Source organism: Cannabis sativa, chromosome 2 (genome assembly GCF_029168945.1).
Source record: "Cannabis sativa cultivar Pink pepper isolate KNU-18-1 chromosome 2, ASM2916894v1, whole genome shotgun sequence".
Taxonomy (NCBI): Eukaryota; Viridiplantae; Streptophyta; class Magnoliopsida; order Rosales; family Cannabaceae; genus Cannabis; species Cannabis sativa.
Window position 1 is genome coordinate 5,665,049 of NC_083602.1, and position 13,990 is coordinate 5,679,038.

The 13,990-nt window shown below is 35.0% G+C and overlaps 1 protein-coding gene across 1 annotated transcript; it reads right to left on the bottom strand.

The window, feature by feature from the left end:
- Nucleotides 1-1,328: 1,328 nt before the first annotated feature.
- LOC115720675 (NDR1/HIN1-like protein 10) lies at nt 1,329-2,606 on the bottom strand. Its single transcript, XM_030649842.2, has one exon. It carries the CDS (start codon nt 2,439-2,441, stop codon nt 1,692-1,694), a length of 750 nt encoding a protein of 249 aa, XP_030505702.2. The 5' UTR covers nt 2,442-2,606; the 3' UTR covers nt 1,329-1,691.
- Between the last annotated feature and the right edge of the window lie 11,384 nt (nt 2,607-13,990).

Consider the following 13,990-nt stretch of genomic DNA (forward strand, 5'->3'; position numbering starts at 1 on the left):
ATTGTACAAAAGCGATAAGATCTAGTGTACTATTACCATTCATTTTAATATAATAGCAAAACCCACCCAATAAATAAGTAAATAAAAAAAAGACTTTGTGAGAGATAAGAGAAGTAAGAACTTGAAGAGCTCAATATTTTTGTTGTTTAGTTAGGTTCATAGATCTCACTCACTAAGCAAACAAAATTTAGTTTTTACCAAAATCTACCTATATGATGTTATTAAAAGGAAATTAAGCCAATGAATTACCAAAACTCAAGATCTATTTGTTCAATTCACAAATTCAAACCTGGTCTGAACCACATTACTCAATAAGCTAAGGGTAAGGGTTCTTTCTTAACTGATACGGGAAATAGTCATTATGTTAAACACTACATGTGAAATCTTCTTTGACACAACTCACAAGTACTAGAAAGAAGCTACCAATATAACTAGTCTACTCGTAAAGTTCCAAACTACTGACAGTAGTAGTCCCCATTTCCTGTCCCTACCTACAGAATAGTTTATCATGTAAATAAAGCACCAAAAGTTGCTTATAAACAATCAACCTATAGGGTTCAAAACATAGCCAGAAAAAAGAACGAAACTCTCCCGGTCACATTCATGGTCGTCTTAGTCAATATATTAGTGAAACAAAATCAATCAAGTCCAAATTAGAGGACTTAGGACCCAACAAGATCTCTGAAGAATCTAAATACCCTGAAAAACAGAACAGTGATACATCATCTCCCAAATAAAACTATCATTGAACTTAGTCTACAAATTATCATCTATATACCGAAATTGCCAAACATTACAGGTTATTTTGTCCTCAAAAATAATGTGGACACCCTATAATCTCTCAAGTTTCTAAATTGAACTTGTCTTCTCATATTTATCAATTAAAACCATCCTTAATTTTTCTTTTCATAAATGTTCCCAAAGACAATCTGAACCAACATAGCAGCAGAATATAACTGCTCCAAATAAGTAAGAAAGCTAGGTTAGGATGGTTTTGAATCGAAAAACCTCAAATCGTTAGACACAGAATCTCTAACTAAAAACCAAGATCAATATCTATCGGCCAACTGTTACATGTTCATTACACTTGCCACACAATTCTAAAACCCATCATTACTTTACAAGAAAATTATAACAGACAAAAAGGAAAACAAAAGCATAAGAACTTCAAATCCAAGCAAAGTAGTCTCCACAGTTTTGTGCAATAATTGAATATGCAACGACCGAAACAAGTGTATAATCTCCTTACAAAGAAGCTAACAAATAAACATTATGATGTAAAAAAGGCTATTCAAAACCTACCTAATTGTAAACAATAAATAAAACAATTGTGTTAACATCATAATTAATTACTGTTGAGTGAATCCGTACACAATTGCCCCATGACATGTACAAAATCACATCTTGATCTTCCCTTACAAAATGACCAATTAGGTTTATATAAAATTTTGGGGACCACATCAAAACCCTTGTGGAAAACAAATCAAATTATAATGCCCACTCAAAAAGAAAGACTAGAAACATAAGCAAAACGCATTAAACCAATTAGCAAAATAAATTTGGTGAAGAATCTATACATTAATTTACACCTAAACTAAAGCCAGCTAATCATCTCAAATTATACCCCATTTATTTATGGGAAATATAGTAAAACAATTATGAAAAAAAAAAAATCTAGAAAATTAAATAATTCAAATACCAACCCGGCATTCTCTTCCTCCACCGACCAGTTTCCCGGTACCACTTGTTGAAGAAAGGCCAACCCCAACGTCCTCACACAAAACCCTAAGCAACCTTCTCCTCAATCGCCAACCACCAGTACGGAACCCAACCCTAGCCAAAACCCTAATGTTGAAATTCACAATCCCACGACCTCTGTCCGTAGCAATGCCACTAACAACGGACTTTTCCACGTACGAATTAAAGGCCGAGAAAGTAGCGTTGACAGTGGTCTGTGACCGTGTCCCCTGAGTAAACGGGGAGATTCGTGTCTCCGCTAAAAACGTTGATCTGTAAAAAACGACAGAGTCGATCTCGTCATAAGCGATGCTCATCTTTTTGTTAGGGTTGTTAACAGAGAATCCAATAGCCCAGTTTCCAGAAACAGCCGGAGAAGAAGAAGAGACATTGAAATTGGTGAGCGAGACGGAGTCGACTGATATTTTAGGGAGGCGGGGACGGAGTACGAGCCAGATGATGAAGATTATAGAAGCGGAAACGATAAAAAAAGCTACCATCAAAGCAAAGATACGACGGATGAAGGTAGTGCGTGCTGGATCGTAACGGTAGGGATAACCGTAGTTGGGGTTATTAGGCGGCGGTTGCTGGTGATGGTAGGGCGGCGGGTAAGGATAACCATTGGGGTTAGCAGCGTTGGGTTGAGGCTGGTGAGGATAGGTGGAAGCAGGGTAACCCGTTACGGGTCTTGAGGTATCCGCCATTGAAGAAAAGCTTGGATTTTGAGTGAGAGAGTGGAGTTGGAATTTTAGAGAGAGAGAGAGAGAGAATTTGTTAGTGATGAGAGAAAGCTAATAAAGGAAGTAAAATATGCTAAGGTCGGCTATGTTGCAATCAATTCTCTCACTAATATTTATTCTTTTTTTCAAACCGAGTGTCTCACGTGTACTGCACGTGTTTTTCTTTTTTAAATTTAGAAACACTTGTTGTAATCATCGTTTTTATAAACATTCGCGGCAGTTCATACTAGAATGAAAGGCTACAAAAACAAATTTCTAACTATTACATAGATTTTATCGTCTAACTCGTAATAATATTGAGAAATTTAATAATAATATTGAATGTACCACTTTTATTAGGTGTATATGGTATAATTTATTTTTTTTTTTAAATAAAATCATCATCTTTATTAATTGCAATCTATAGTGATTACATGATTAAAATCTGGAGTAACATCACTACTCCTGGTAACATGATCAGCAACTAAATAGGATGCTCGAACTAAAAAGTGAACAACACTATTTGCAGAACGTCTATTAAAATTGACAAAAACATCTCTCAAATCATTTAACATCATCTTACAATCAGAAATAACACTTCCAAAGTATGAAACCATAGGAAGAGAACTACGTAACGCTTGCACCACTGTAAGACTATCAGTATCAATGACAAATTGACAACCTCCTTCCAATCCTTTGCCTTAATCCAACTTAGCGCCTCCTTAACACCCAAGGCTTCCACCATTTCAGGCTGCAGTACTCTTGAACGACAGCAGCTAAACGCCTCCACCAACGCACCTGTTTCGTCTCTAATTACCTCCGCAAAGCTATAAGTTCCCTTCTCTAAAAAAATGGCAGCATCAACATTCATCTTCAAGGTATTAACAACTGGTTTGATCCATGTTTCATCTCCATCTATATCTGTAAGGAAAGCAGCAGTGGGAATCATAGTTGTATCTTCAGCTCGAGTCCAATATGTGAGGATGGCTTTAGCTAAATGAACAATGCTCTCAACCGTGGAAATTTTCTCAGACCAAACTAATTCATTATGATGCCTCCATATCCCCCAACACGTCATTGCAGCTAGCCTTCGTTTTTCCTCATCTACCTGTTGTAGGACCGAAGCAAACCAGTTGGCAAAAGAACCAACTGCTGTCAGATTAACACCAGCAGCCAATCGTTGCCAACATGCCTTGGCAAAAGAGCAATCCACCAGGTTATGGTAGAGTGTTTCATCAATTTCTTTGCACACAGGGCATACGACATCAACCAGCACATGTCTAGAGTGGAGTCTTGTTTTTGTAGGCAAACAATTAGTATCAGCCCGCCATAACAAATCTTTCACTTTTGGGGGAACACTTAGCTTCCAAAGAATATTCCAAAACATGGAATTATCATCCCGTGCCCCTAATTCTTTGCTCACTTGCAAGAGCTTATAAATTGATTTGACTGAAAAATAGCCCCAGCTTTCCCAACTCTAATATCAAGCATCACATAAACGACTTGAAGACAAAAAAATGCTAAGAATTAAATTAGCATCCCTTTCATTAAATAAATCGTGCACCAAGTCAATATCCCAAGCCAGCAAATCATTTTCCATAAGCGCTTTAATATTTTGATCAATAAGAGCAGGATTAATAGAAGTTACCCTTGGATTATCATCATCTGGGAGCCACGAATCCAACAAGACATTAATCTGAGAACCATCACCAACTCTACACCGTGCCCCTTTTCGAACAATCCCTTGAGTTTCATAAATGCTACGCCAGAAAAAACTTAGATTGCTACCTAACTCCGCATTTAAAAATGTATCATTGCAGTAGTACCTAGCTTTAAAAAGCTTACTGATGAGAGAGTCCGGATGACTAAAAAGTCTCCATCCTTGTTTACAAAGCAAACTCAAGTTAAAGTCTCTCAGATTTCGAAATCCCCATACCACCTTTAGAATTATGCACCATCAATCTATCCCACTTTTTCCAATGGATGTCTTTATTATTTTTAGACGATTGCCACCAAAATTTACACATCAATTGCTCCATCTCATTACAAGTTTCCACATGGAGCAAGAAAACATTTATTGCATAACTAGGAAGAGATTGGGCAACAATTTTTATGAGCAATTCCTTCCCTCCTCGAGAAAGCAATCTTCCTTCCCAAACTTGAATCATTTTTCGCATTTTTTCCTTCAAGAACCCAAGTAAGGCCGTTTTATTACGCCCCACAATATTTCGCAGCCCCAAATATGTGTTATCATCACCTGCCTCATTAACTTCCAACATAGAGCAAAGTCGTTGTTGCACCCCACTGCCGGTATTAGCACTAAAAAAAGATAGAGGACTTCTGCAAATTAACTTATTGTCCTAAAGCCTTTTGGAAAATTTCTAACAACTCAATCATATTCGTAGCACTATCTGTTGGGTTTTGTGTCCTAAATAAAACTCATTTCAATATAATCAGATTTACTTATTAATAAAGATCAGAAATAACATTTTATGTTGCATGGTTCACATGATTTATTTCATGATTATATGTATATAATGTATGAATTCTTTTTAAGTCCAGAACATATGAGTTTGTTAAAGATTATAGTGTTGTCAGCACAGTGGAATATAATCTTAATTATATGTTCAAAAGTTTATTTCCTGATTTGTCAGAACACTGGATTTAGACTGACATGGTATAATTAGCGATAGGTATTCTTACACCTTGGAAAAGTGTTATGTCCTTTCCAGGACATTGGCAAAGTTTACCAGTATCGGATGTATGGAGTATACATCGGAAGGGACCGATATTGAACTTTGGTTAGATATATTAAAACTTACCATATCACCTGTTGATCCTAGATCAAATTATCTTAATCCTGATATGGTTAGGTTCAATCTCAAGAGTGTTATCCGTGTTCTTTGATTTGTTAGTTAAACCTACTTTTGGGTCAGGGTGATACGTACATTTTGGGAACACGGTAGTGCAATTGAGTGGGAGCGCTAACATAAATATGGAATCTATAGCTTCTATCTGGCGAATAGAAAGTAAAGGATGATTTCCTTCGAGCTTAACCAAACGAAAATAAATGGTGGAGATCTCATTTCACTTAGCTTAAATATCATCTATACAGGATTAAGTGTTTTAAGGATAAAATACATCGTAGGGTGTTACGGTAATTTAATCTCTTTACAGTGTAAATCATATATATAGAGGATCATTGATCACATTAGGGTTATAACAATGGATAACTAATGACGTGTCTATATCATGGAACATATAGAGCGTTCTATATGACTGAGAGTGTGATTCCAAGTTCTAAGTGTGGATTCAATGAGGAATTAATAAGTTAGGAAATTTACTTGGTAAATTCGGTTCGACTTATTGGAAGCTCGGTTATATAGACCCATGGTCCCCATACTAGTTGAGACCATACTGCTTGTAAGACTCAGTTAATTGATTTTAATTAATCAATTATAATTCTAAAAGTTAGACTACGTCTACTTTATGAATTTTCACTAAGCAAGGGCGAAATTGTAAAGAAAAGAGATTCTAGGTTTATTTATTGATTAAGAGACTTTATATGTCTAAATTAATAAATATATTAAATGACAATATTATTTAATAATTGTTTTCAAGTTATTAAATAATTAGAATTGGCATTTAAAAGGTTAAATTGGAAAATTGGTATTTTTGAGAAAATGGGAATGAAAAATAACAAAATGGGAAAGTTGCAAAGTAAAGCCCGATTTCCTATTCTGGCCGCCCACTATGCATAGGCCTTTACCATTTTATTTTTTCATTATTTTAATGCCACACAATTCTAACCTAAACCTAGAGGGAATTCTATAAATAGAAAGTGTTGGCTTCAGGAAACACACACGCAACATTGCACTTTGTTTCCTTCAGAAAAGCCTCACAAGCCTCTCTCTCATTTCTTCTCTCAAAATTTTCGAAAATCCTTGAGTGATGAGTAGTGCCCACACACATCAAGTGGTATCTCAATCATAGTATGTAAGACTATGGAAATTCTGCATCAAAGAAGGAGAAAAGAAGATCCAGATTCAGATCTTGATTATGCTCTGCTACAGAAAGGAATCAAGGGCTAGAGATCTGAATGGAAGGAGTCATAATATTTCGCTGCACCCACTGTAAGGTTTTCTAACTTTATATGTGTTTATTTTCATTGTTTTAGAATTCATATTAGGGTGTTAATCAAACATACTTGTTAGTCTAGATCCTGGTAAAATAATTTCCAACACTATCCTCATATGCTTTACAAAAACACATAACAATCACCAGCAAAGAACATGTGTGATAACACAGGAGCCCCTCTAGTAACTTTGCAACCCCGAATCTTCCCCAACCGTTCATAGTCTCTTATCAATGCTGAGAATCCTTCCGCACACAAAATAAATAGATAAGGTGAAAGAGGATCACCCTGTCTTAAACCTCGTGTAGGAATGATAGGCCCAATTTCATGACCCCCAGATGTGATAGTGTATGAGATAGAACTAACACATTGCATTATCAACTTAACCACTATCTCATCAAACCCCAACCTCCTCAACATAACCCGTAAAAATCCCCACTCAAATCGATCATAAGCTTTGCTCATGTCCAACTTAAGTGCCATAAACCCCTCCTTCCCCGTTTGCTTCCTTTTCAAATAATGCATAACCTCAAAGGAGATTAGAATATTATCAGTTATCAATCTTCCTGGCAAAAAGGCACTTTGGGTTTCAGAAATAACACTTGGGAGAACAACTTTTAAGCGATTAGCCAGCACCTTGGATACAATCTTATAGGCCACATTACATAAAGCAATTGGTCTAAGATCATCCATACTCTCAGGTTTAGACTTTCGGGATAAGCACAATATTTGTTTTTTTAAAATGATCAGAAAACTCACCAAAAGTAAAGAAGTCCTGAACTAACCGAATGATGTCCTTGCTGACAATATCCCAGAATTTTTTATAGAAATCAGGATTAAACCCATCAAGACCAGGTGATTTATCTGGATGCATCTGGAAAAGAGGTTTTCGAACCTCATCAACTTCAACCGGAATAACAAGAGTCTCATTCATAGCAGTCGGCATCCGACTATGCACACAAGTCGTGACCCTTTCCCAATCAATTTTGAAGCAGTGAACAACTCTCTAAAATAATCTTCAACGACACTAGGTAAACCATTTTCCCAATCCACCCAAACTCCACTTCTATTTTTCAGTGACAAAATATGATTGTTTTTTCGTTGGGTACTTGTACAAGCATGGAAATACTTAGTGTTTTGGTCACCCGATTGCAACCACAATTGCTTGGATCGTTGTTTCCAAAAAACCTCCTTCTAAGCCAGGACTTCAAATAAACGGTTTTGAGCCTCCTTGTATCTATTAACTGAATCAACATCCCTTCTATTTTTTAGTAGCTTCATTATTTTATTACAGTTGCTTATTCGCTGCTTAAAATTGCCCGTTATATCCTTCCCCCATTCGGCAAAGCAGTACTACAACATTTGATTTTTGAACTTAAGGGATCCGACTCATGAACCTCCCAATTATCATGCACAATCTGGCGACACATAGGCTCACGCACCCAAGCATTTTCAAACCGAAATTTCTTTATAGTAACCATCTTCTTGAACAAGTTAAGATTCAACCAAATAGGACAATGATCAGAAACAGATATTTCCAACTTTTCTAACCTTGCGTCGGGAAAAAGACCATTCCAACTGTGAGTGATTAGAGCTCTATCCAACCGAACTTCGGTCCATGCCTCCGTACCCCTCCCCTTCTCCCAAGTAAAAGGATAGCCCACCAACTCCATATCAATAAGGTTGCATTCCGATACCACATCTTGAAACCCCTGAAGTAAAGAGCTTGGATAAGGACGACCACCACTTTTGTCACTATGATGAAGGACATTATTCATATCGCCCATTAAACACCATGGAAGAGCCGATTCCCCAGCCAGCTGACGAATAAGTCTCCAAGAGTTCCCACGCAAACTCCTCTGAGGTTCACCATAAAAGCCAGTTGCACGAAACAAAGGATGGCCTTCAAGTTTCAACTCCAAATCAATGTGGTTGTTACTAAAACTAAGAAGCTTGCCATCATCTTGATTTTTCCACAACATTGCAAGACCCCCGCTATGACCACGGACCCCAACAATAAAACTTCCATCATAGCCCAATAAAGCTCTCACACATTCAACTTTCTCTTTCTTACATAATGTCTCACACAAAAAAAATTAAATTGGGTCTCTTTTGAAAGACAATTTCCTTAAGGAATTGAACAACCCGTGGGTTCCCAAGCCCGCGGCAATTCCAACTTAACAAACTCATAACTCCCGGCGGGTCCCAACAGGAGAACCCGATAATAACAAGTTTTTTTTAAAAAAAAATACCACTTTTACCATGTGATTTATCTAATTCACCCCCCTTATTCCTAACCTCCTCCACGTGGTCACCTTGTGGGTCCATATCCACATCTATCACCCCTTCAGCCCAATGTAATGGGCTAGTATCTTTCTCTCCTTTTACACATGTATAATTTCGGCCAAATATCTCCCTCTCACTTTCTTGGCCCAACAAACTTTCCTCCAGCTGGCATATACCCTCTTTCACACGCCTCCTCTTAGTATCATAAACAACTAACCCCTCTTTTTGAAATTTAAAATTATTTTCTGATATAGGCTCATTAATATCAATCCTACTTTTTCCTCCTTGATTTTTGACCAGCCCATAACCACCTGTAACTCCGAGATTTCTGTCTCCCTAGTACGTGCGATTCCCCATCGTCCCCTCCGCGAAGCCCGACCCTAGTTGCTAGTTACTCTGGTTCGCCATGGCCAGAGAAGAACCCTCCACTGGCTGCTCCATACTATCCCAGAGCCATCTAGTGCCGATTTGACGATGTTGTCTGCGATTGGGAGCCTTCATAAACAAACTGTATAGCTTGACAATGGAATCCAAAGATTCCTCAAACAATCTATGGCGAATCTTCTCTGAATGGCCTATAACGCCACAAATAAAGCAAAACGTCAACACCCGTTCATACTTGAATTTGCCCAGAACCACTCTTCCTTGTTCTTAAATATTTTTGTTCTCCTTTTAAGATGTCGATCGATATTGATTAACACCCGGACTCGAATGTAATCTCTCCATATCCCAGTAAAGTTCTTCGGACATGAAGACACAAACTTTCCGACGTAAGCCCCGACAGCTCTTAAAACATGTTCACTCTTGAACCCTACTTGTAAATCATAAACTCGGACCCATATTTCCATAGTATTCAATACACATAGCCTGAGATTATCACCTTCCTTAAGCCTTTTAATGATCAAAGGTATCTTGTTGAATGTCCATGGTGTGCCCTCAAGAGCCCTGCTGATATCAACTTCATGAAAAAACTGAAACAAATACTTATTGGTCTCTAATTCCTTTACATACATGCCCTTACCGGGACGCCACAGTGACGCCATTACATTTCGGAGTGAATCAAAATATGTCGATTTATTAGACAGTAATCGACCCACCAAACACCACCGAGCATAAAATTCATCTGCCAACCCTTCCACCTGGTCGAACCTGAATCCCACCTCATCTTCATCATCCATAGTTAGATTTGCCCACCTATCACCCAAATCCTCCATCGTCCTACTGCTAGAAGCGCCATAACATCAACCACCAGAAAAAATGCACGACTCACCAATCACCAGAATAACTTACAACTCACTTTCTTAACTCACATACCATACATGTCAAAAGACAAGACCCTTTAATATTAATAACTGAAAAAGTTGTAGTCGTAGTAGAATTAGGTTATCGTAATACCATGGAAAAGTTGTAGTCGTAGTCGTAGTAGAATTAGGTTATCGTAGTAGTCGTAGTCGTAGTCATGATATATTTGATTATGCATTAAACGAATAAGAATATCATTAAAGCAAAGAATCCAACAATCAGGACTCACTTAACTGCAGAGATTTAATTGGCCTAAACCCAATATTTTACGAACACCAAAACAATAGAAGAATCCAAAGAGAAAACAATTTTTGCTTATTCAATAATCCAATCGAAATTACCATATGGTACGAGTCAAACCACATCGGCGAATCAGATCGAGTGAAAGACAAAAAGGGTCACTGTATATTACCGCCACATGCGCACTATCGAAACCGTGATTCATACACTATATTTCGCCACTTATTATATTTTTAGGGGAAAAGAAAAACAAAATCCTACTGTGTCTGAATCTTTATCATCTTCTCTGTAACTCCGACTCTAAATTGGGTTTGATAGAAGATGAGAGAACAAAACCAAAGAAGCAGGACTTTTATTTAATTTCATTCAATTTTACTATTTCAGTGATTGTTTATGTACTAAACCATGCTCCCCAGACTTTGATATCTACCAAATCATGTCCTTCGAACTTTGACATATAGATCATACCCTCTGAACTTTCATCTATGTTAGACTTTTTTTACTAAAATTAGATAAAAGTTTTTAAATCTAACAATCTCAATAGTTCAGGGGGCATTTTTAATGACCTTAAAAGTTCATAGGGCATGATTTGGTACATGTCAATGTTCGGGAGGTAAAAATCTTAATTAGCCAATTATGTATTCTCTTTAGTTTAAATACAAAAATTATTTATCTTAACCTCTATTTTGTGTTATTTTTTAAAATTTGGTGCACAAATTAGTAAAACTGAAAATGAGGAGTGAAAGCCCAAATGAATGTCTAAACCTAACGGAATCTCCAAAGTCCAAACCTTCTCACTCCAATCAACTTCAATTTCAACCATTTTCATTAAAAGCCTGAGAAGACTTAAATCAATTCATAACTCATAAGGCTCATCATCACGTGAGTTATATTTAATTCCAATCAGCTACACCAACTCACACCATGCGACCCATTCTCTCTTCTACCAAAAGCCCTAGTGAAGTTATATCTAAGAGCATCTTGAAGGAGAGCAATAGTTGTAAAAAATGTACATATTATCTTAAAATATATATATATATATATATATATTTTATTTTACTTTTCATTTACATAAAATTTAACAATTTTTCATATAAAAATTACTTCAATAATTAACAACTTTAAAAATTGCCCACTAGCCCACGTGACACTATTTAAATGATTAAATTTTAGGGAAAAAAACAAAAAAAATACAAAAAAGGAAAAAAAATTACAAAAATACTTTGGGCCGGCCCATTAAACATTTATACAGTCCACATACAAATATTTACAAAAATACCACATGCACTAAGCCTTCAGCTGTACAGAGCGAACCATGAAGATGAAAATACGCGCTCGTTTCAAAACCGCAAAACAACCAAAATGAAACCAAAACGAGAAAAATACAACTATTAATTCTGGCAAAATCAACTGGAAAAGAATACCTGCAATGATCTAAACTGAAAATGACGAAAAAAAAAATCAGAAAAACTGTGAAGAAACTGAAATTACACATTTGTTTTCTATTTTATTCGATCAAAATAACTCCCCCTAATATCGAAATTTATATTCATGAAATGTAGATCTGTAACAAACAGATCTGAAGCTCCCACTAAATCCAAAACAATGTATGATGTGAAAAATTTAAAAAAAAACCTCATGAATAATACATCTACGTTATATACAGTTGCATTTTGATTTATTTTTTGTTTTGGTTGCCTTATAGTTGCATTATCGTTTTATGATAGTTTATATATTATGCAAGAATTTAATTTGATGGGGACTAAGAAATAGTAGTTATACATAGTAAGTTTTGTGCAAATAGTTGTATATTAATTTTATAGTGAAATAACATATGCAAGTAGCAAAACTATAACAAAACTACAAAACAACTGTATGCAAGTGCAAATAGTTGCCTTATAGTTGCATTATCGTTTTATGATAGTTTATATATTATGCAAGAATTTAATTTGATGGGGACTAAGAAATAGTAGTTATACATAGTAAGTTTTGTGCAAATAGTTGCATATTAATTTTATAGTGAAATAACATATGCAAGTAGCAAAATTATAATAAAACTACAAAACAACTGTATGCAAGTGCAAATAGTTGCCTTATAGTTGCATTATTGTTTTATGATAGTTTATATATTATGCAAGAATTTAATTTGATGGGGACTAAGAAATAGTAGTTATACATAGTAAGTTTTGTGCAAATAGTTGCATATTAATTTTATAGTGAAATAACATATGCAAGTAGCAAAACTATAATAAAACTACAAAACAACTGTATACAAACTAAAATACAGGAAAAACTCTTTGAACATCAACATCCATGATAAATCTCATTGTTACCCATTGATGATATAAAAATGGGACCGACTGTGTTAATCTAATCTATTAGCTTTGCCACCTTTACTCATAAATCTTAATCATGTTTGTCCTAATACTTTTCTAATATTAATTTTATAACTCTACTCACGTCAATACTACTATAAGCATGAATTAGATCGTTTTCTTTTCAAGTATAGAATATCATCGGTAATTGTTTCTTATTATATTATTTTGTTATCTAATTATTTCGACGTGGCTTTGAGCTAGTCCAGCGAGAATGAAAATGACATTAAAATTGTACGAATTTATTTGTACATGCTTATATCAGTTGAATGGCCTAGTCAAAGTCTTCTCTTTTGTCATGAAAGTATTTCAGAAGTTGTAAAGTTAAACTAATAAGTTAAAAAGATTTAATTAAAAACTGAAATAAAATTAAAAATAAAAAGGAAAGAAGAAAAAAAGAGAGTGAAATGATGGATTGATTGATAGAAGTCAATCCTAGACCTAAGCAACAATATATAAGAAACTAGCTTTACAATTAAAAATTAAAAATAAAAAGAAAAGAAGAATTGTTATGGAAAAAAAAATTAAAAATTAAAAACTGAAAATAAAATTAAAAATAAAAAATTAAAAACTGAAATAAAATTAAAAATAAAAAGAAAAGAAGAAAAAAAGAGAGTGAAATGATGGATTGATTGATAGAAAATGAAAAAAGAGAGGGAAGAGAGTAGGATTTGATTGATGATAGATGGAATGATGACTAAGTGGTATTTGTGTAATAAAACCAACTTTGTAAGTAAAAATGTAGACATAGGCGTGTAGAGGTATTTAGGTAATAAATTGTGCAAAATAGATTTTTCATGTAAAAATTTCTAAATTTTATTAAATACTATAAAATAATACCATAAAATAATTTTTTTTAAAAAAAGATAAAATAATGCCACATGGGTGTTTCTAAATATAGACAATGAGAAAATAATAACCACATTGTATATGTGCCAAAAATAATTCTATTGGCAACTCCCATTAAAGATGTTCTAACCTCTTCGCTCGAGGCATGTCTTCTATCTCTCACTTCTATCAAAATTTAGAGGCATTTCTCCGCTCCATTTTTAACTCCTATATGGTAAATCAAAATTAAGATTTTGAAAAATAACGTAATAAATAGTATAAATAAAGAAAAAACGATAAAGAACAATAAATTGAATTCAACTATTTATGAAAAATTAAGAACTCCAATCTCCTCTACTACTCATTAA

What these genes read in the sequence shown, in the direction of transcription:
- LOC115720675 (XM_030649842.2), bottom strand. Translation starts at nt 2,441, where the DNA reads ATGGCGGATACCTCAAGACCCGTAACGGGTTACCCTGCTTCCACCTAT.